Below are 22,640 nucleotides of genomic sequence, written 5' to 3'. Positions count from 1 at the left end.
ATACCCATAAATATTTTCGTTTTTCATATCTTGGATCAGTAACCATAGCGAATACTTGTAGACCGCTCTTTCCGTGGAAAACGCTGAAGGCATACGAGTACGCACAAAATACATATTTGAGTCATGGGCACAGGTACATACGATGTTCTTACGTTGAGGAATTTGCGCATGAATGATCTCAGATGTATGAATAATACCAAACGACTATAAAAGTAACAAGAAATGGCATCAGTTTTCGTTCGACGCTTCGTGGTACTGGTACTTCAATTATCTTTTCTGGCCATCACTTTCTATCCCGCTCTGTTCGTCAGTGCCGGACCTAAACGGTCTTTAAAAAGAATATAATATACAGTCTTCTTTAGTCCTTCATAAAACATAGTTTATAAATTGTATTTCCGTTGAAGCAGGGAAAATTATAGAATGAAGAAACCCTTTGAAGCCGTTAAACATTGTATGTATATTCCCTCTAGAGCCCTGTCTGAACGGGCCAACGAATTGATTCAGTTTTCTCATATCTTCGAATCACTCGCCCAACGCGGAGCGAATGTGGTGAATCCCATAATTTTTACTGTGTCAGTTCCCAATCGATTTCGGTTTTCTTTCTCGCTCACTCTACACTTGATTTTCTGGTAGAGAGAACGAGAGAGCAACACACAAACTTGCTTCGCCCTCTTCGTTCTTAGGGATTATAGATTTGGATTGATTCGAATCCGACTGAAGGGTAGGACTCGTATTGATCGAACGCATCGAAGGCGCATGAGTATGAGCTATGATCTTATGAATACCCTGAATCCAAGCAGAGCTCTAATTCACCCACCCAACAGACGGGTAGAATATGATGGCTATCGTTCAATATGCATACATTTGAGGGTCATGGTTATCCGCGGAGTCTGTACTTCTTGGATGGCGTCCATTGCGGCTAACTAGAATGTAATGTACACAGTTATGGTGTTTGTTTTTTATATATTTACTTTATTGTTTTACTTTCATTATGCATAGGTTATTACTATATCTGTTTCTGGGTTCTTTAATCTTTTGTTTGTCGCCTCATTGCACTAAGAATTTGTTGGCTTCCACTTCTCTGCCTTCTTTGCCCCGTTTTTGTTTTTTTTTTCTTTCGCTTTCGCCGTGTATAGCTTGCTCTTTCTATGCCATGGAAGCGCTTGCCTGCTGCCATCTCGCTCTAACGCACTTAAACGCAAAGTTAAACAAGTATTTAATTATATAGAAATAGAGTTAAACAAATGTAGAAAAAAAACATAAACAAAAGCGGCTTACAATTACTTGCAAAAAAAAGCTAAATACAAAGTTAATTATTCCTCCATCGTATCATATCATATTCCCTCGTTCGTTCTCCGATTTGAATTCCTTTCCCGTGTTTCCGTGTTTCCGTGCTTCCCTTGTCTCTCCGATCTGGCAACGTGTTTATGCAAAAATATATATCTTTATATATGCTATTTATGTATGTATGAATGTATGTATGTATATAGGCGCATATCGTTATCGTTTATATAAATATATTTTTGTATATATATTACAAAGTTAATTGTTTTCTCTTCATTTCGTTTGCTAATATTACATCTTTCATTTCTCCTTAATCTTGCACGTAAATCTTTGCCTCGTGTTTATAGCAGGCACAGATACGCAGTAGTACCTTTATTTATAAAATAAGGTTACCGTGGGGGTTGCAGTTGCTGTTTGCTATGTGGCTGAATAACTTAAACGATTGTTAAACAAATCTAATAAAGAAACATTCAACTCGCCGCCGCCGCCGCCGCAGGCACCCAAAAAAGATGCGCGGCATTCTCTCAAAATGGTTCGCTTAATTACAATTGGGGGCCCTCGCATATATATAAATACATAATAAAACAAATAATCGAAAGCGATGAATAATAAAAAAAAATTAACGTTAGAAGAACAATCTGGGGGGGGGGTGGGAGCTTGAGGGGGGGAGGACGCGGGGTGCAATTGTTTACAATTTTATAGCTTTAGAGTAAATTAGCAAATACGAAACGCCTGGTTTAGTCTTCCCTTCTTTCTAATTCTCAATCTCGTTCTTATCCATAATTCCTTCATTTTGTTTTATATATTTTGTAATTGAGTTGTTTTTGCGGTTTGCCGTTCGACGTTTGCTAATTGCTGTTGTTGGTGGCAACGACGGGGGTGCTGTTGTTGTGGTTGTTCTGGTCGACACTGTCCATGTTGGGCACATAGTCCAGGGCCATCATGCAGGCAAAGACGGTCATAACCATCTTTGGCTTCACCTCGGTGATGTCCTCGGGCAGGGCGTACACGCGGGCACCGATCTTGCGGGCCATGGAGATGGCGTACTTGGCATTGGCCAGATTGTCCTGCAGGAATAACCAATAATGAGTATCATTTGCGACCTGGTGGCCGTACGAGAGCACTCACCTCCTGCGTGCCGCTGGTGCGCACCAGCTCGTAGTTGATGCTGCCCTCCTTGATCGCGTCGATCAGATCGATCACGATCTTACCGTCGGCAATGGCATGATCGTTGAAGTTCCGCAGCTGCGACTGCTTGCCGGCCTCCGCCAGGCGGTTGTTCACCCACTGGACGATCTCCTTCTCGATGATCGGATTGCCGGTGTTGGCCAGTCGCGACAGAATCGACAGGGTGTAGGCGCGCATCAGCTGCCAGATGAGGGCTACACAACAACGAGAAATCAAAATCAAAGCTCCACAGACAGCGAGAGAGAGCGACACTTACCCAGTGTCAGTGTGGCATTGCCATCGTTCAAGTCCTGGCCAGCAATGCCGACCAGAGAGAACTTCAGCTGCTTGCCCAGATCGACGGCATAGTTGCAGTTCTCCAGCTTCTCCATGAACTTGCGCAGCGGCGTGAAGCGCTTGTGGACGCGGCTCCAGTTGACGATGCCCGGCTTAATGACGTCGAACAGCTGGAAGATGACCAGGCCATCGGCCAGATCCGAGTACAGCCAGTTCACGTGCGGAGACACGCCCATCGAGTTCATCCAGTTGCGGTAAGCTGATCGAAAGGAGGACAAAAAGGCGTTAAATCAAACTGCATGCCGACGCCATGCGGTCGCACTCGACTGCACTTACTCTTCTCCTCGCGCGTCTCCTCGATGGACTCGAGTCCCTCGATCTGCTCGGGCTTGTCCAGGCCGGGATGGTTGTTGAACAGATTGGCGACAAAGGCCAGGTTCAGCTTGTAGACGCCGTTCACGACGTCCTGGGGCGTGAGGAAGCTGCGGCAGTTGAGCTTGCCCGCCTGCTGGAGCATGATCTCGGCGCGCGACTGCAGATCGGCCTCGCGGAGAGCATCCAGATTGACGTCGGCGTCGTTGCCGGCGATCTGCTTGAGCAGATGCGAGTAGATCTCCGAGTCGACGATGTCCGACTGGAAGTTGGTGCACCGGCGCCGGATGCCAGCACGCTCCAGATGGTGGTTGACCCAGCGGAGAAGAATGGCCTCCGGGGACATCTTCATGAGGTCCTCGAGCCGCTCGTTGTCGAAGAGGAGGCCGGCCAGGCCGGGACAGCTGTCCAGCGTGATGTGGCTGAAGAGGCCGATGCGGATGATCTGCCAGAGCAGACCCAGCACCAGATGGGGCTTGCCCTTGGCCAGGTCGTGGGCATCGATGTTCACGATGTTGCAGCCGATGGCCTGCGAGGAGACGAGGGCCAGCGTCAGGTTCTCGAACTCCCTGTAGACGGTCAGGTTCTTCTTGTTGATGGCGCGCTCGTCGATGGTGTCGGGGCAGGAGTGGTTGATGATCTTGCACAGCAAGATGCCGTCCTTGATGCTCAGATACAGCCGCTTGCCCTCGCTGTCGATGGGCAGCAGATGCTGCAGGTCCTTGTCGTGTCCCAGATTCGAGTTGATCCAGTCGGAGAAGGCCAGCTGCTCCTCGAGCCGCACCGAGTGCGTTGTGCCCTCGGACGAGCTGCTCGACATGCCGCCGAGCGTCTCCAGGTTCTCCTTCTTGGACACCACCGTCTTGAACGTGCTGGCCACGTCCTTGCTCTTCAGGTCCAGGCACAGCGTCTCGAACTCCTCCAGATTCAGCTTGCCCTGGTGCGCCGTCCTCTGTTTGCTCTTGAACTCATCGATCATCTCGCGCACCTGATAGCCGGCCAGCTTGAATCCCACCTGATTGAGGGCATCCTTCAGCTCGTGCAGGTCGATGAAGCCGTCCTTGTTGGCGTCCAGCTGCAAATGACCAAAGCGAAAACCAAACAAATCAATGAGTAATCCATTCCGATGACTAACACCCGTCGGGCACTTGACGTTTGCTTGCTGCTGGTTGGGTCACTGGATCGATCGACGCTCTGACCATCTCTCTGACTCATCAATCGAATCGAAATGCTAAGCAGATGCCGCTCCGCCAATGTGCTGCTGTTTTGCTAGCTACCATTCCCATTCCCATACCCCCATTCCCATTCCCATATCCATTGGGGCGCCTGCTGGTTTATCTTTTGCCATTTTTCAACCATGCAGCACAGGTATGAAAAATTTGTTTTGTTCTATCTGAACACCCCCTTCCTCTGCCCCAGCCCCACCATGGCCGGCCCCCACTCTTATCTATCAGCCTGCGTCTCTGTGTGCTCCACTGCTGCCGCCTTATCGAATTTAATTTCCATTTTTTTCCTTCAGATCTCCCCGTCCCGTCCCCGTGTGGCGAAGTATCTTTCACCTGACTGACTGGCATATCATTGGAAACTGTTCATTCGAAATTATATGGTGCAGAGGTGGGTGCTGGGTCGTGTGTGGAGGTGGAGGTGGAGCCCAGAGTGGATCGAGAGTGTGCAATCATGGCTCTTGGCCAGGCCACAGATACCCCAAAAAGTGAAAGCCACAACACACATTTTTCTCTGTAAATTATCCAATGAATCACTCGAGAAACAGCAGTCACTCGAGTGCCCCAACGGATATCTGTTTATGTGTATAATCCCCTCTATGGGATGCACAATACAATGTCTTCGATGACTAAGAAAAGTCGGTTTTTCTATCAGCAATTAGTCCGTAAACCCATCAATCCACTCCTCACTCCTCACACAAACCCTCAATATTCTTTTATTCATTCATAGTTTCCCAACAATCCTTCTTTAGTTATGAAATCTGTAATCTTTTGAGCTTTTACGCGCGTCATACAGCAGGGCCTTTCAGTCGAAAGTGTGGCCTATAATGGCCAGAGGTTGAACACATGGTAATGTGACCAGATTGTGCGAATATCCCGAACCCAATGGCCTCCTAATCGCCTTATTCCGGGGGAAAACCAAACATTTGGGCAGGGCCCGGCAAGGCCGGTCAGGGTTTGGCTTTGGTGTGAAATGCTTTTCGGTGGACTCTGGAATTTATGGGGCTTTTGGGTGGTGCTTTGCCAAATTGTGTGGGATCGGATGGGGTGTTGGGGTGGTGGGGTGTGGGGTGGCTCGCTGATTGCTCCGCTTTTGCTGTTTGCCGATAAGATAAATGTTTGTGTGCGCCGAAAACCAAAAAAAAAAGATGAGGGAACATAAAATCGAAAACAGCACTCGATTACGTATATGGTAATGATATCAGGGGGTGGCTGGTGGTGCCTCCAGTGGGCGGGGCAGGGCGGAGGGGTGCGGGGAGGGGGTTCAACACATGCCACATATTGATAGGCAAAATCGAGGAATGGGTACACATAATTCTATGACTGACATCCAACGGAAGTGATTTTGATTTCTGGAGTGGAAGCGCGTGCACTTTATCGCAGGTGTTCACTGTAGGGGTGTTCACCGTACGGTGGTGTGTGTCTGTGTTATCGATTAAAATGCCATAAAGTGCGCCAAGAAGCACCGATAGAGAGAGCGAGAGCGAGAGGCAACAAAGTCTGTGATTACGTGAGTCCCCAAATCGTGAGTAATAAAACTCGCAAAGATATGCTCCTACGGGGACACCTACATCGGGCAGAATCTCCTCCAGGTGCTGCCTGTACTCCTCGGTGGTCTGGATATCGGCCATTTCTGCGATGCGATGGATTTGCACTGGGAATTACTGTATTTGTTTGGCCCGATTTGCCTAATGGTTCAGCAAAGATAAACAACAACAAAAAAATTGAGTTAATTGATTCGCACGCACACACACGAAGGAAGGGTCAAAGTGGATCGGAGATCAGGTGGAGGCGCGCACGACACGATCGCTGTGGTTGGAGCACCGGCAAGAACTACGAACGGAATGGAATGGCACACAGGCACACAGGCACCCAGGCGGACAGTCGGGTTAACCGTTATTTAGGTATCGCAGCGAGAGATCGTACGAAACGAACGAGTGATACGGCAACGAGAGAGCGAGCGCGTGAGAGAGAGAGAGAGCCAAGGATTTGTTCGCTAAATACCGCTACGTACGGTCGTGCATACACCCGGGACAAGCTGGAACTGAGTACTAACTGGAGTACTGGAGTGCCATGGACTATTTATGCCTTTTCTTTTATCAGAGCCACAGCCCAGAGCCCAGAGCCTTGTGTAAATCGCACAGCGCTTTTTACAGCTTTATCGGAGCACAGAAAGAGCGAGAGCGGGCGCTAGAGAGAGAGAGAGAGAGAGAGAGAGAACCTATAGAGAGAGCCTATACCATTCAATAGAAGAATGACGCGGCGTCATGCCCATCCTGAATCATGAGAGAGTGCACCCTGCCAATACACCGGATTACTCACTCTACTCAAAGCGATCCCAACTAAAAGAAAGAAACTTAAAACTTGCGGGGCTTTAGTGGGTTTTCTCGAAATGCATTTCCATTTCGATGTTTCACCCAATTAATCAGATACTCTGTGATACATAGTACCTGTTATACACATTTTATTGTGTGTGCATGTGTGCGCAAACATTTTTGGTATTTCGCTGGGAGACTGATAAGGCGAGCGGCGAGAGGTGAGCGGCGAGAGGCGAGCGGCGAGTGAGCGAGTGAGCGACACCTTGCTGTGGCCTGAATCGAGTCCATTCGTCAGCCCATATCAATAACTGTAGGAGCATATATGTGTATTACCTCAATACCAATGGGAGCGTATGTGATTACAGCCGAGTTTCAGTTTCAGGTGGTGGTGCTGCTCTCTGCAACAGGGTGGCCAGGGCGCATCAGATATGGGATATTCAATGGACTACCAATAGTTTTTGTGACTCATGTTGAAACGTTTCAAAAATGAAAGCATTATGTAAGCTTTTATGTTTTCGCCTGAGTCATGCTGGGTTTAGGGTTTCCCCTCCCAGGCGGCAGGGCAACCCTTGCCAACCCACGAACATTCTGCTCAAGTGTTAAGAACCATTTTGGGGAATTGCTTACGCATCGATAATATTTGGCCAAATGCAAAAAGAGAGACGGCGACACCGAGAGAGGGCTGTCGAGAGAGGTATATATGTATGTGTGTGGCAGAGAGGATAGTACCCTGTTGTACCCCTCCGATAGAGAGACAGAGACATGATATTTAAACGTAATTGGTTTTTTAATAGGCATTGTATCAGCGCCGGGAATTATGTGGCAATTGCCATTTAAGTAATAACTTGTACAACAAATAGTATATCAAATTCCACAAAGATAATGAAAAGTCGTTCCATGATAAGACCCAACGGGCAGGGAATCAGCAGGTGCGGGGGGTATGAGGGGACGTGGGAAGAACATAATCGAAAAAGAGTTACAGCACCAGATCCAGCGGAATGATCCCAGAATTGTTGTGTCACATTTATGGGGCGACTTCTTTACACCGTAATTTACACGTTATCGCTCCCCCTCGATACACAGAGGCGCCCCCTCCCCGCCCTGGGGCCAGTCATTCCAGTCACTGTGTCCGATCGCAATGGAGCCACTCCTCGAGCACAAGCTATCAGTGGAAATGATCTGCCATTCAAACAAAAATGGGCATTCCCATTTACAGATGTTACGTTCACGCGTGATTGGCAATATGCCGTTTAATTGCAAAGAAATATGTAAGAAACAGCTGATTTTCCATTAAGATTCCATAATCGTCTCTGTTTGGGTGTTTTTGGAAGTCTTATACAGCCAATAAACGCAGTTGGAAGGTGGAATAGGTGGACCTGCACTCCCCCTAGAGACTGTGGAGCCCACCGTCGATAAGGTGCCGCACAATAATCGTTAATTGATTTCCGTTTGCTAGACGCCATCGCAGATCACACGTGACCCCCGTGGAATTGCCAAAATGTATTTGATTTTTGGGTTTTGTGGCAAAACAAAAAAGAACAAACTTTCTACGAGTCCAGTTTTTCAGTCAGTGTCTCTTCACATCATTTGCCTGAACGAGAGAACTCTGCCTAATGATAATTATGACCAAAAAAACTCGCGAAATATTTGTTAATGAGCGGCCCTCTTTCGGTGCGTGTGAGTCGGGAGTAATACCCTCTATTTCAGTAGAGAAGTAAGCGATGAGGTCTTATGGGAGCATATGGGATCTGTAGATGGTGTTCATCGTTTCGTCTTTATTGGGTATCTTCCAAAGGGTATTCCAAGCTTCGAGTATCTACTGTATCGTTGTGTTGCCTTCGACGAGGCTTAGTCATTGTCACTTAAAGTCAATTTACAGCAAATGAAGTTCATTAGCAGCAAGACGGGAGTGGGGGGCTGGGGGGTAGGGGAAGATAGATGCTAACCGACTTGAAGATTGTTTTGTTTGTTGGCTTGTTTGCTCAGCTTTTAGGGGGAAAGCCGCCAAAGACAAAGTACGACCAGGGTTCTGGGGTGAGGTAATGGCAACCCACATTGCAATGTCACCTGGTCCCATGAACACGTAATAAAGCAAATTAGGAGAAACACAAACAAACACACAAAACAAGAAAATACTTTGTTTATTTTCGTGCGCTATTTTTTCGCTTTCGTTGAACCGAACCGGTTTTCTACGAGTGGAACGGAGTTGAAATTCCATTCAAAATGCCTGGCACGAAGGCATTAAACCTACGTATCCCCCGCTTCGTTTACATATCCTATATGCCGTATGCCGTATTCCGTATGCTGTATGCTCTATGGCCCCGTAACCCCCTCGCTCACTCGTTGCCTCTTTAGTGTTTCAGTGTGTCGCGACCTCGACAACAATGGCAGCATTACATCAACCACTAGGCCCCCCACAGCACACACCATACACCATGCAACACGACTGATTGAACGTGAGTCAACAACATGGGCCCGAAACATGTTAATCAACATTGAACGATAGATAGACTCGTACTCGCAGCACCTCCGATCCGCCGATCCTCCGATCCCCCAGCCAAGTGCTTTTCAAATATAGTCAAAGGAAATCAATTGAACAAAAATTAATAATGAGCCCACGACTATGCTGATGATGATATGCTACATGCTGCACACATATTTACATAGATACAAAGATACATAGATAGATAGATAGTCGCTTACCGTTGCACGACTGTGACTGACAAAAGACCACCCAGCAGAGAGAGGCAGCCTACAGAGGTACACCCTACACACAAGAGCGGAGTAAAATGGGAGGCCATTACCCCCCTCCCATCACCCCTGGGTTGCATTCTGTATTACGAGCGGTACTAGCTGATAATTATCCATGGTATTCGATGCCCTTTCAGCACAACACTGGACGGTAGCTGTAGCCTTTAGCTTTTGATTCCCTTCTAACACTACAACTCCAGTTTGTTGATGTATTATCTACTATTATTACTATTTGTTTTTTATTTATTTAATTTATAATTTGTTTTTATTATTCATTTTTTATTTTATTATTATTATATTATTTTAATGTATTTTATTTTTATTGTTTATATTTACATATATTTTATATTTGTATTATTGTTTTCATATTTTTATCCCTCGACAGATAATTGAACCAAATAATATCCCCCCACCAAATTCTTCGTTTATGACGACACGGGTTTTTTTTTTAATCATTGTATTTTTGTCTGTTACCGTTTTATAAGCTCTAACAGTAACAGCAAACAAAATAAATTGTATCAGTGATACTATTTTATAATCACAAGTACAAAATACAATCCTAATTATAATAAAAAAAATATATATTTTCATCATTTATATTTTTATTAATTATATTTCATATTTGTATTATTTTTATTATTATTATTTATATATTACATTTTTATTATTTATATTTTTATTTGTATTAAACATTTTATATTTTTATTTATTGTCATTATCTATTTTACTGATTATTAATCTAAGTACATGGCAAAATAATTATATTAACAATCAATTTCTATATTCCGCAGGTTGCTTATGGATTTTAGGCATACTCAGTTTTTTGAGGCCCAAAAATGAATCAAAAATGTATGTCGAGAGGAAGCCAAATAACTGATTGATTAGGGCATATAAACTGATCCTTTTGGGACTTAAACCGAAAGCCTGAAAGCCGCAAGATCGCTGGGCGTTATATCCTATGCTCTGATCACTTCCCTTGCGCCACTTTTGTCGCCTGGCCCCGTCAAACGGTGTCACACGACACGGCGTTACTCTTCGTTTCTTTTTCTGTTGTTGTTTGCCGGTCGGTCGGTCGGTCGGTCGGTCGTCGTTCGCATTCGCATTCACTTGTGTTCGTATTATTTATTTTGCGTACACACACACACACACACACACACATATAATAGGCACACACATATTTGTTGGCGTTGTCAATTGAAATTTGTAACACGTAAAGCAATTTCTGTCTGCCGTCTTTCGTCTGTTGTCTGCTGTCTTTGTCGCTCTGCTGCTATTACTCGCTGGCAGGCTTTGAGCGTAATCAATTTTTATGTAGAAATCCGCTGCGAAACTCAAGACAGCGCGAATCATCATGTAAAAAGTTAAGTCAATTGTATAATCAGCAGTGACACATTTCCGCCAACAAGCCCCCCACAGTGCCGGACCGGACACACGGACACGGACACGGACAAGCCAGTAATGCACTTACACTGTCCTTTCATGCCACATCCTCTGCGACTGCGAATGTCTTGCTAATGGATCTGTGTGGTATTACAAGACTACGACCATTGCCAGAGAGTTTACAGATCATGAGGACCTTAATATTCGATATATTCCAATGCTGGGCATATACTGTTTGAATCACAATCGAATCCATAAATTTGTATACACTTTCGAGGTAACTCTCGATATATTTTAGGGGTTTTAATATAGTTATGGTATTCTCCAAACGAAAGCTCCCTCGAGAGAGCTAATCTGTCATCTAAACTGAACAGAATCGAATATATGTCTTCTTTTTCTTGTAAAGTTGAGTTCCTTTAAGGTGGAGTGGTACTTCGTTGGTGGAAAGAGAGGGAGAGAGAGAGAGGGCCGGGCCACAGTTAGAATATTTTTCATTGGGTGGAGTGCAGGAATACATATATTGTAAGCATTCTAAGATACATAATCGTTATTAGTTTTTGGTTTTTTTTTGTGTGCTGGCCAGGGAGTGGCTCCTGTGTGGCTCCGTGTCCCTAGGGGCGGACTGAGACTGATTATACGCATACATATTAGTCACAAGGATATAAATTACAAAAAACGTGACTCATGGAGCTGCCACTTGCCACCCACTGGGGGTGCTGCTGCTAATTGCCCCGGGGACGGGGCAGTGGTGTCAGTGTCAAGTGGTAGCACAAGCGGGTTCAATTGTGGAACTAAGAGATCGTTTAGTTTCACTAATGAACCGCTGGTTCCACCGCAGCGGAGAAGAGCCCAAGGCACAGGTAAAGGCACAGCCAAAGGCGGGTGTTAATTGCATTGGATATGCCTGAATGGATTCCAACAAAGCATTCCAACAGCCGCCGACGCCGACGACGCCGCTGCCGCTGCCGCTGCTTCCAGTTCCAGGCGGCGCACGCGACCAAAACGCTGTGAAAGTCGGCGTCGACGTCAGCGTCAACGTCGCTGCTACTGTTGCGGCTCTGCAGTTCATTATGACAAATTTACAGTTAATCAACGAGTGCGATGACAAAAAAAACACACACACAAACAAACAAAAACAGAGAGAGGAAGAGGAAGAGGGAGAATGGACAGAGACAGAGACAGCGACAGCGACAGGGAAGTCGGGGGCCGTTACACTCGGGTAAATATTGAAAATGAGCCACTAATTCATCCATGTCTCTTCGTTTAACCATATAACCATTTAGTCCCTCATCCTATCTCGCTCTCTCTGTCACTCTTTGTCTCTCTCTCCCTCTCGAGTCAAGTGAAGCCCGAAAAGAGATCAAACTTCGGGGTGTGGCCTCTTGGATACCCTTTAGCTTTAGCTGTGCTCCACTAATAGATAGATCGAGAGAGAGATCCGATATCTAGGGGTTTCCATACCGCAGAGGATCGGAAATAAAAGAAATACCCTCTTGGAAGGGTGTACAGGGGCGGCAGGGGCGCAGACACTCCGCTCCACGCCACTCCAAGGTGCCCCCAAAAAGGTAAAGCGCTGGCCAGAGTTCAAGCAACTCTGCACGCAAAAGCAGCTGAAAAAAAAGAAAGAAGAAAAAAAGCAGCAAAAGCAAAACACAAAACACAAAAGGCAGAGGGAAATAAAAAGCTTCGACAAAAAGACCAAACGACTTTTGCATAAGGACAGACGGTGGCAAGAGAGAGAGAGAGAGAGAGAGAGAGAAAGGGGGAAAGAAAGGATGCAGCTGCAACCGATCCGCCGCACATGCAACGCAATCAACGCATTATGGGGGCACTTTCACTAGTGCCCCCCACCCCACCCCCAAGGTGCACACTGGAACGAACGAACTAGAAAATTCCAGGATCTCAATCGATTAAATGGATCGATATGGGATTGCTTCGTACAATAAATAATGGCAGTGTTTTTTGTATTTTTCTTTTTTGTTATTGAAAGAATCTTCAAACACGTATCATTTACGTGACTGTCTTTCTATGAAGAAATGATATCATCCTCCACTGTCCACTGTCCAGTGTCCAGTGTCCACTGTACATCACGACCCACTGTACATACATGCCAGTGTGGAGTGGTGTGGCACGACGACTTTTGAGTGACAGTGTATTCAAAAATCTTTGGCATGTGCATCCAAATGACAAAGAAATTAAAAGCGGACAGGGGAAACAGCCGTATGGAAATGAAAAGTATGCTTAAGTGCCTAAGTAGCCCCCGCCCCCGCCTTACCCCTCGGGGGCACCACTCAAAATGCACTTGAGTGAGGAGGCAGTATCCGCAATGTTGATAAAAGCCAAGCTGCAGCAACAGAGTGCTGTCGTGTGTGTGTGTTTGTGTGTGTGTGAATGGGAACAGTAAGATCGGAGAAACAACAACAACCGACAGACCTAATAAACGCGCAGCCAAATGAATTATGTGCCGCCGGTAGGGAGTGAGAGAGCGAGAGCGGGAACAACATGCAACACAACACTCCACAAAGAGCATTATTCAGCCCCGATAAACCCCATAAAAACACATTGCATATCTCATCCCCATTGGGGCACTGCCACTGCCACTGCCACTCAACATGCGCGGCTTTGCGGCAATTAACACTGACACTCCCACGCAAAAAAAGCCAAAGACGAAGACGAAGACGGAGCCACAAAACAACAAAAGCAGTGCTTTGTGAGTGGGTGTGTTGCTGTGGAGTGTGGCAACATTGTTCTCACTGTTTTTGGACATACAACACCCACACATAGCGCATACATCCCTGTGTGTGGGTGTGTATGTGCTAATCCTGCCCAAATAGCGATGCACTGCTTGCCTTCGATGGCAAAGCAGGATTAACAGATCTGACACGAAAAGTGTACAAGTATATATGCAGGAGGGGAGGGGGGGTGGGTGGCTTTCCTCCGACTACTCGCACAACCTTCATTTAGGATATCAAAACACACACACACACACACATGCACACTCGAGAGCAAGAAAACAATAAAGCCAAGAACCGTTACACAGCAATTGAATGCGGAACTGGATTTATCTGCTGCTCTCCCGCCGCCGCCACTCCCTCCTCTTTGCATTAGTCATCGTTAGGCGCGCGCGCCTCCTCGCTTCTCTCCGAAGAACGAAACGAAACGAAACGAAAACAGATTCCGAGCTCTCAAGTGTCAATCAGTGCAGCGCTGCCCCCGCACTGACCTCGCCCCCGTATCAGACAATGCTCTGGCGCGTGTGTGTGTGTGCCTGTGTGTGTGTGTTTCTCTTTATCCTGTTTTCATTTTACGATTCTTGAGTGGCGAGTATTAATCGTTTCGCTGGCCACGCACACTCGTTGGCCCCATAACGCATACAATGCCCCCGCATTGTGCTTCTGATTAACGGGTCGCGCGTGCAGAAGGAGCTGCCAACTTGCTGGCACAGACTCTTGCAATCGAGCGATCAACTCGACTGAATGGCGGGCACTGTGCTGGCAGCGCGGCCCAGCCCCCCGGGCAAGTGCAGCGTGGGCGTGTTTCGTTTTGTTGGAACAGCCAAGAATCACGAGCTAAGCAAAAGCTGTAAAATAATATTACTGCCCGGTCACATGCATCCAAACTGTGGTCAGAGGGGGTGGGGTTGGAACAAAGAACAGAAACAATTGCAAACTATTAAATTTGTGCATAATAATTGAACAGAAACTGCTGCCAGCTTGACTGCTGGTGTGCCCCTTGAACCAAGGTACCCGTAAGCGATCGCACAGTGGGCCGATTCGATTGGATACATTCAAGATTTTTCGGAAGTGACATTTGTATTATTATTTGGCTTTTTATCACAAGATCGAAGCTAGTCAACTGTAATATTTCAAAATTGAAATCAAAACGTATTTTTAAATGTAAATTTTTTCTGCTGTGATTTTCTTATTTGAAGTTCGCCCCAAAAGGTAAGTCTTTTCTTCGGGAATTCAATATTTTGTATGAAAACTCGCCCTGGTTTTTGGGATTTTCGGAGGCCTGGTGTTCGGGTTGTTTTCTAGCTGTGGTTGATAGCTCTCACCCCCATCCACCCCATCAGCACCCACTGTGCGACGTTGGCGTTGCCAGGGCTGAGACGTAGTTTTTCACGCTCTCCAAGTGGCTTTGCATGTGTGTCTCTCTGTGTGTTTGTGTGTGTGCGGGGCTTGAGATTTTTATTTTAAGCAGAAACTGGTTTTCAGAGCTGGCCCCCCCTCCCTAGCTCCGTCCTGCCTCTTACAGCCACCATCGGCAGCAGCAGAAACAGCACCGCTGGCAGCCAGCTCTTTTACGTGCCGTTTTAATGTTGTCATACTATGGAAATAAATGAATAATACTCGTATTCAAATAATATTCTCCCGAAATTCCCTTGAAATACTCCTCAAGTGAAAGACAGTCCAGTTGGGCCATTACCGTTGCGTGTTTGTTTGTTGTTAGTCATAGCGTCACAGTGGATGAGTGGGATGTGGGATGGGCGCACGGGCAGCGCAGTCGACAGCGACAGTGACAGCAACAGCGACATTGAACTTGTGCGTTGACAGAGAGAGCGCATGCGTTTGTTGGCAGTTGCAGCGACTGCCGACTACCCAGAGAGGATTTTATGCGTAAGATGAGTGCAACTTTTATAAATTTGCATATTCTATTCGTAATTTGAGACAAAGAGAAAGAGAGATATTTACTCTGCTGCTTCCTCTCAACCCCCACATATGTACACACAGCAGCAGCAGCAGCAGCACCACATGCCCCGTTACCTCCCATCTGTGTGTGTGTGTGTGTGTGTGTGATGCGTCTCATCTCTTTTCTTCTCTTCATGGGGGGTTGCTTTCCAAGGCCAGCTCTGAAGTCGCAGCCGCTGCGGCGGCGGGGGTATGGTATCCACTGCGCTGGCGTTCGCTGTTCGCCGGCGACGACGCCCACATGCACCGGGTTAACGGCAGCTTCTTCTGCCTTTACCACTTCTTCCACATATTCTTGTTTGTCGCTTCTGTAGCTCCGCATATGTGTGTGTCTGTGTGTGTGCTTGTGTGAGTCATGCAATTGGCATTTAATGGTAATAGCCATTGCCCCACCTCCCACATTGATGAAGGGGCCACCCCCAAAACGCACTGAGCGGTCGAACGAACAGTTCTTATTGATTTACCGTTACACTTACCTCTGTAAATTTCTCTTTGATCTCTGTCTTTTCATCAATGGAGAGGGTTTTGGTGAATTTATTTAATGTTGCCATTTTGTTGCTGCTTTGGATGCTTCGCTGGCCGATAGACGCGCTTTCTTAATTATTTCTACTGATTGTTTGATTGGTTGTTATTTTAAATAAATTATGCGTTTATTGTTAATTTCACTTTGTCGCCTGTCGGCGTTTTGTTCGTTTCTCCTTCTCCCTCTCGCACTCTTTACAATCTTGTTTTGCCGCGCTCCTTTTTCTTCTTTACGGCTACGTACGTGTACGTCTGTGCAAGCGCCTGTGTGCGTGTATATTGGAGTGGTAGCAGCGACGCGACTGCGGCGACACTTTCTTTTGGGTGGCGTCGGCGACGTTTTTTTCTTTATTAATTATTGTGTTGTTAAATCTCTTACACACGCTACGATGCACCTTCTGCTTTTTTATAATTACACTTTAAGTTATTTTCGCTAAATGCCCTCTCTCTCTCTCTCTTTAGCACACACACACACACTCATGCAGACAATTTTCGTAATTGTTGTTGTTCCTGATATTTGCACTTCAGTAACTGTTTTCCCAAATAACAAAAAAAATGTATAAAAAAATCGATTGTAGAATGAATCTACAAGCAACTACCGGGAATCATTTATTTCTGAGGCTGGATTTGTATATTTTTCACTGCTTTCTGCGTTTGCCGGCTACTGTGCGGGGTACACAACACACTTTTGTTAACAATACTTAACAATTGGTGGGGCTTGGGCAGCGCAGTACACGATCCGCTCTCGGCGTTTGAGTGAATTGTTTGTGTCTGTGGGGGCTCCGCTGTGCGCGAAGCAGTGCTATCGATATATCGATGAGTCACTAGCCCCACAGTTACAACAAAATCGAAAACATCCCATCAGAATTTGCTGGGAGAGCTCCCCCTCGGACACGGATTTCGTTGGTATTTCGATACTACATCGATATACCCGTATGGACGATATTTTATGTTCTTGCGATAATATTGGTTCGATGTACTTACTGCTCTACACTGCGCGAAACATACTAGTATGGTACAAAAAGGTCCTAAAATATTTGATCCACCAGCCTGCTCGGCATCGTTGCAGCGTGTCGTATCTGCCGTTCTTAAAGTCTTAAAGTAACAACAAATTTTTTGTTTTTATTTGCCGATATATTGATATTTAAGAAAAAATCTACTCAATCGATTAAATCGAAAGCAACATAATTTTTTGCTATTGAGATCCATGGTCACTGGTCCCTGCCTGAAATTAACAATTTATTAACATTATTTGCCTTGAAAGAGGCACGTCACTGTGGGAAGTTGTGATACAAATTTTTGTCCAAGTGGTCACAAAAAACATCGATTCCTCAAAAGAGAGCCGATGTTTACACCAAAAACCAAAGAATCAATTGTATCGATGTTTGAATCGATTTTTTCCCAGCTCTAGCTTATTCCCGAGATCATTGCATTAGATCGTCCGCACCAGCATATTTGCCTTTTCGTTAAGGTCACGTCCGTCTGCTACCAATCCGCCGGAGGACACTGCTTCATCCATAGGTAGGTCGCTTCCGTGAGTGCTTGCCTGCCGCCCGTGTGTGGGTGTACCTGTACCCGGGCCGTGCCTGCAAGTGTTAGTGTGCGTGTGCTCGTGTGTGTGCGTGCGTGTGTGTGTGTCCAGTGTTGGCATGTGTGTGTATATGTGATTGGTGAAACAACAACAAAGCAAAGCGCTGAAACGCATTTTCATTTCAACATTTCCTACAGTGTACGCCGCAACAAAAGACCTGCCCCGCCAGCCCACGAAACTCGGAGCAGAGCTCGCCTTTCCGCAATAACAAGTCCCCGCACCCACACAGGCGCAGCGGAAGCAGAAGCAGAAACCAGCAGAGTGAACGCCGCCGACGCCGCTGCAGTCGCCGCTGTCGCAATGGATGTGGAGGAGAACTACGAGTCCCAGAATGCCACAGAGAGCCAGGACCAGCACCAGCATCCGCACCAACACCAGCACCAGCAACAGCAACAGCTGCAGTTGCAGCTGAATCTCCAGCAGCAACAACAACAGATGCAGTGCGAGCCGTTCTTTGGCCTGACGACGAACACAACAACCACCACAAATCCCATGATGGAGACGAACAGCATCGCCATACCGCTGCCGGCGCCGCCCGGTACAACGGGCAGCGTTGTTGTCTCCTCGTCAGCGCCAGCCTCACTCCCGGCATCGTCGCCAGCGGCGCCGCACCAGCAGAAGGGCCTGCCCACGAACGACTTTGACATCGACTCACTGCTGCTGCAGCAGTTCAGCTGCATGGGCACCACAGACCATGAGGATCTGATTAGTCAGTTCCAGAGCCTCATGAACAACCAGATGAATCGGGAGTCGGCGCGCTTTTATCTGGAGATGAGCAATTGGTAAGGCAACCGTCATACAGTTACATAGGTCTGAACTCATTTTCCTGATTCCCAAAGGAGTCTGCAAACAGCCGTCGGCTGCTACTTGGACTTTTGCAGCCTGCAGTCGCTGCCATCGATGAAGATCGTCCAGGGGCAGCATGTGAATGCCCAGCAGCAGGCGTTCCAGCTGCAGAACGACGGCACCGAGCGGTGGCCCAACAACTGCTATCTGACGTCGCCCATCCAGACGCAGCGCATCAATATACCATCCCTGCGACCGGGGGAAACTTGTGATATACTGGCTGATCTGATGCCCACACAGCCGCCGATCATGTGGCGCCTCTGCACACCAAATGGCTGGTATTTCGGCGGTGAGCGACGTGGCAGCCCGAACACCCGGTTGCCCCGGGGCGTTGAGACTTGTTGCATTCCCACCATTGTTGCACAAATTTCTAATTGATTATTTTCCCCCCCCTTTCCCCAATAACACACACACACACACACACACACATATAGATGCCATTTGGATGATACCGCCGGGGACGCAGGCCAGCCAGGACGAACTGCAGCAGCGCATGGTGCAGCTGATCACGTCGGAGGCCAAGCCGGAGGTCTATCCGCAAATCAACATCGTGATAACGGCGCACACACACTGAGCAGCGTGAATCGTCCGCAGCCGCAGCCGCAGCCGCAGCTGCAACCTCAGCAGCTCCAGCATTATTTTCATAAGAAGTTTTCAGAAAAACGAAACAACAGACAAAATAATTTAGAAAGAGCAGAGTACTTCCCCCCGGGCTCAGAGGGAGGATCGGATACATATACATATTGGAGTAACTCCTCCCACAACAAAATCCAACCCAAGCGCGGGTATCCCCCCTCGTGAAGGCAGACACAGGCATTTCAGATGTTTCAAATTGAGCGACTTCTATTATAAGATTTAGGTCTGTCCCCTATCCTATATTATCCAGCAAGCCTATACTTTTCGACTAGCATAATATTGTTCTCAAGTAGTGGATTTGTTGAACAAATTTTGTTCACAAGAAGATCTAACTTTTTTAAGCAGCCCCCTCCCCTCCCCTACACCCGCTCCCCATAAATACATATGCGATTATGTAGCCGCAGCCATTAGGTGTATGTAACCATGTAGCAGTTTCCCCTCCTACCTCGCGGGAACCTACCTCCATATACACACACCACAGACCAGACAGATCCAACAAATCCTCTCCAACTCCACATACCTACGTGTATGTATGTATAAGCAAAGTTGTTGAGTTCATATGTAGTTTACTTTTCTCCTATCTATATACTTTTTATTTTTTTGTATTTTGGTGCCAGACGTCTAGGATCGGCTTTTATCCATGAAGATAAAGTGAAATTGTTTTAAGTTGAAGCGGAGAATGTGTGTAATAGCGCGAAATTGTATAATGCATAAATACTTTCTTTTTTTCTAGTTTATTTTCAAATTTTTTGTTGCTCTTCCCGCATTCAAGAACTTGTACCCTGTAACAAAATTAGACATATAAGTGTTTAAGTGTTTTATTAAGCCTAAGAAAAAGCAAAAAAGAACAAAGAGAGTGTCGTTGATTTTATTTTGCGGGAATATAACGGGGGAAAACAAAACTCGTAATAATTTTATTTGAATTTGCTCTGGAGATATGGCAGCCCTGTAGCCGTCCTCATTTCTTCATCTTTTTCCACCGGTGTGGCAGCCCAGTTGTCTGGCAGCACACTCCGTCTTTGTTGGGTGATACGGCAGCACTGGAACTATGACCATTCACAGCGAAGCGGATTTGTTTTCAAAAGTTGCCGCTCAGCAGGAAATCTATCTTATTTAAATTGAATTCAGACGAATTTGCTCCAACTATGAAAAGCATATGCTTAGCTTTGGTATGTTCATCAAATCATGCAATCCGATTGCGAGTGCCATTATTTATGCGTGCACTTTGTACTTTGCACTTGGCTGCAGGCGGCGCGCCGTCTTGCCGGAATCCGTTGCATGAAAACTGTAATTGAGTCAAAACTGCAGAAGAAACAAACAGAACACACACACACCTGCGTTCCTACAGTGTGGGCCAAAATATTAGCAGTGCCAGTGATGCTCGATCCAGAATAATCGGACCTTCTGAGAGACCTTTTAGGCCTTCAGTCCTCGACGAATGTTGTCCAAAGTCCACCCATTATCCACCTGGCCAACCCCCCAGTCAATTGTCTTCGGTAAAGTACGCCAAAAGTTCAACATAGCCAGAAAAAGATGCACTGGACAAACAAATCATTGCCATTAATAAGCGATTCAAATGAATCAATTCAAGTCCCAGAAATGCCCCGGACCCCAGATGAGATCAGAGGTGCTGCCTGCGTCTATAAACTGTCTTTCAAGGACACCACCCTTCGTTGGGTGGGAAGTAAGATTGGTCTTCATCCCCCTACAGGCCCGGACAGCTTATGTTCTGATAAGACCCTTACCCTTATAACAAAGAGCACCAACAAATTGTATCGGAGGTGAAGCTGGGCTTGGATCATTTGAAAATTTCAGGAAAACTGGCCTCAAGATAACTCTCAGGTGAGGAACCCCAATGATCTGATCCTCGTCGATCGATTAGAAACAGGCAAACAGACGGACCGACGGATGGATGGAAAGACAGTCTTCAGACCTGATTAACCATCTTTATATGTATGTATCTACCTGTATATAATATACGTATCAAGGGTATAAATCAGGGCTCTGCTCTGTTGAAAGTTGCACGTATCTCCGCCGTATTCATGCCGTTGAGTCCTTGATATTCAGATAATTGCATTGGTCTATCTACAGGAAGTCGGCTTACGATTCTATGGGATGCGATTCTACTTGCTCTTTTCCTTATCTTGTCCTTCTGGTAATCGGCCTAGGCTAGTCCATCCTCCGTTCCGCCATTCCCAAGCATTGTCTTGATAGGTCGGCGAATTTGGGGAACAGGAAGCCAATCTTGATGCCACATGGTCTGCGGCTGAATCCTCCTCGAATCGAATAGCTCATAAGCTGGAGAGAATTCCCCCTTTTTTTGCTGGACGTTGATATGCAGTGACCTTGCAGAAGGCTGCTATCCCTGCGATCCCTGGCAAAAACGCAGCCCCCCTCTTTCTCTCTATGTTTTTCCCATCTCTCATGACAAAAGTGCGGTCAAATTTGAGAGAGATCGCGGTCTGTCCTACACCCACTGGGTGTCCTACCCTCCAGCAAAAAGTTGTATCTTATTGGCTTTTATGAAGTGCATCGTATGCTTGTGTTTCTTTGATTCGAGCTCATTACCTCTAGCACCCATTAAAAAATGTCCAAGAGGGCAGGGTAGGATTCAGAAACAAACTACCAAAATGGATTTTTGTAACGATGTAGCTCTTACAATATACAACAAAAATAGTTGAATAAATGCCACAACAATTTGAATATATTTTTGATTAATGGCCTGATGGATTAGTCTGGAAGAAGGCTAACTCCATTGCACCGAAGTCAGGGTTTGACGACCATTCCCCAGGCACCCAGGACCCCAGGACCCCGCTTCGATCAATAAATCGATACCTATCAATTAGGCTTTTGATAGGCTGCGAGGCACACCCAAGAATGCAACTTTATTTCCGATTTTGATTCTCAAGTAAGTCCATGAGCTACAAAAGTATGAAGACATGGCAATATTGACTCTCAATAATTGTATAATCCTTTTCAACGTCTTGACTTACATGCCTATGTAGTAGCCACTACTTTTCTTTCAGCGAGAAGCGTCCTTTGACCATCCCGAACAGACGCTCGTAGGCTGAAAGTCTCCTCGTAATACCGCAACAATATAGAATGGGGTGGATTTACCAGAAAAATGCATACCTTCGACATTCTTTTCGTCAATTTTGATGATTAGTTTATGATTTTGCGGCGAACTCAAGTCTGAAAACAAGACCTTGGCATGCAAAGGATTGGAAATCTAGGAAAACTTCAACTTGATTTCTTTTGGGGCCGATTTGTTGCTGCCATACCGAATTCGAATACTATTCTTTTGGGCGCAACTGTACATGAATGAGCACTCATGTATGATGTAGAGACGGGATCAGGGGTCGTTCGTGCGTTGGGACGGAAATGAAATGCATTGAAACGGAAAAGAAAATTATAATCCGTCGAGGACTGCCTTTTGACTTGAATTACAAATGGCGCACATGCAACGAATCTGATGAGCAGAGCGACGGGGGCCGGGGGAGGAGTGGGGTGGGTGTGTGTGGGAGGGGGGAGGGGGGGGTTGTCGGGTGGCGCCCCTTTCCAC

General features: G+C 46.3%; 2 protein-coding genes across 3 annotated transcripts; one reads left to right on the top strand and one right to left on the bottom strand.

Moving 5' to 3' along the window:
* Positions 1-961: 961 nt before the first annotated feature.
* Fim (plastin-2 Fim) lies at positions 962-16,816 on the bottom strand. Of its 2 annotated transcripts, none has more exons than XM_001354581.4 (5): positions 15,960-16,816; positions 3,085-4,195; positions 2,729-3,007; positions 2,413-2,666; positions 962-2,351 (listed from the first exon to the last, which is right to left on the bottom strand). In XM_001354581.4, the coding sequence occupies exons 1-5, from the start codon at positions 16,032-16,034 to the stop codon at positions 2,133-2,135; spliced, it is 1,938 nt and encodes a 645-aa protein (XP_001354617.2). In that variant the 5' UTR covers positions 16,035-16,816; the 3' UTR covers positions 962-2,132. The 2 variants fall into 2 exon arrangements, with proteins under 2 accessions (XP_001354617.2, XP_015041512.2); XM_015186026.2 differs by lacking the exon at positions 15,960-16,816 and adding an exon at positions 5,915-6,393.
* A 543-nt stretch (positions 16,817-17,359) lies between these two features.
* On the top strand, positions 17,360-19,934 carry LOC4814511 (protein ILRUN). Its single transcript, XM_001354582.4, has 4 exons — positions 17,360-17,526; positions 17,734-18,378; positions 18,436-18,731; positions 18,877-19,934. The coding sequence occupies exons 2-4, from the start codon at positions 17,897-17,899 to the stop codon at positions 19,014-19,016; spliced, it is 918 nt and encodes a 305-aa protein (XP_001354618.3). The 5' UTR covers positions 17,360-17,526; positions 17,734-17,896; the 3' UTR covers positions 19,017-19,934.
* Positions 19,935-22,640: the final 2,706 nt, after the last annotated feature.

The sequence above is a fragment of the Drosophila pseudoobscura genome, chromosome X (assembly GCF_009870125.1).
Source record: "Drosophila pseudoobscura strain MV-25-SWS-2005 chromosome X, UCI_Dpse_MV25, whole genome shotgun sequence".
Taxonomy (NCBI): domain Eukaryota; kingdom Metazoa; phylum Arthropoda; class Insecta; order Diptera; family Drosophilidae; genus Drosophila; species Drosophila pseudoobscura.
The sequence above is the reverse complement of the archived record's forward strand: the minus strand, read 5'-3'. Positions and strand labels throughout refer to the sequence as shown.

Coding starts and splice junctions, on each gene's coding strand:
- LOC4814511 (XM_001354582.4), top strand. CDS start 17,897: ATGGATGTGGAGGAGAACTACGAGTCCCAGAATGCCACAGAGAGCCAG. Junction 18,379..18,435: donor TATCTGGAGATGAGCAATTG/GTAAGGCAACCG, acceptor TGATTCCCAAAG/GAGTCTGCAAACAGCCGTCG. Junction 18,732..18,876: donor AAATGGCTGGTATTTCGGCG/GTGAGCGACGTG, acceptor ACACACATATAG/ATGCCATTTGGATGATACCG.
- Fim (XM_001354581.4), bottom strand. CDS start 16,034: ATGGCAACATTAAATAAATTCACCAAAACCCTCTCCATTGATGAAAAG. Junction 4,196..15,959: donor TCAAAGAGAAATTTACAGAG/GTAAGTGTAACG, acceptor GGTCATTTGCAG/CTGGACGCCAACAAGGACGG. Junction 2,667..2,728: donor CAATGCCACACTGACACTGG/GTAAGTGTCGCT, acceptor GTTGTTGTGTAG/CCCTCATCTGGCAGCTGATG.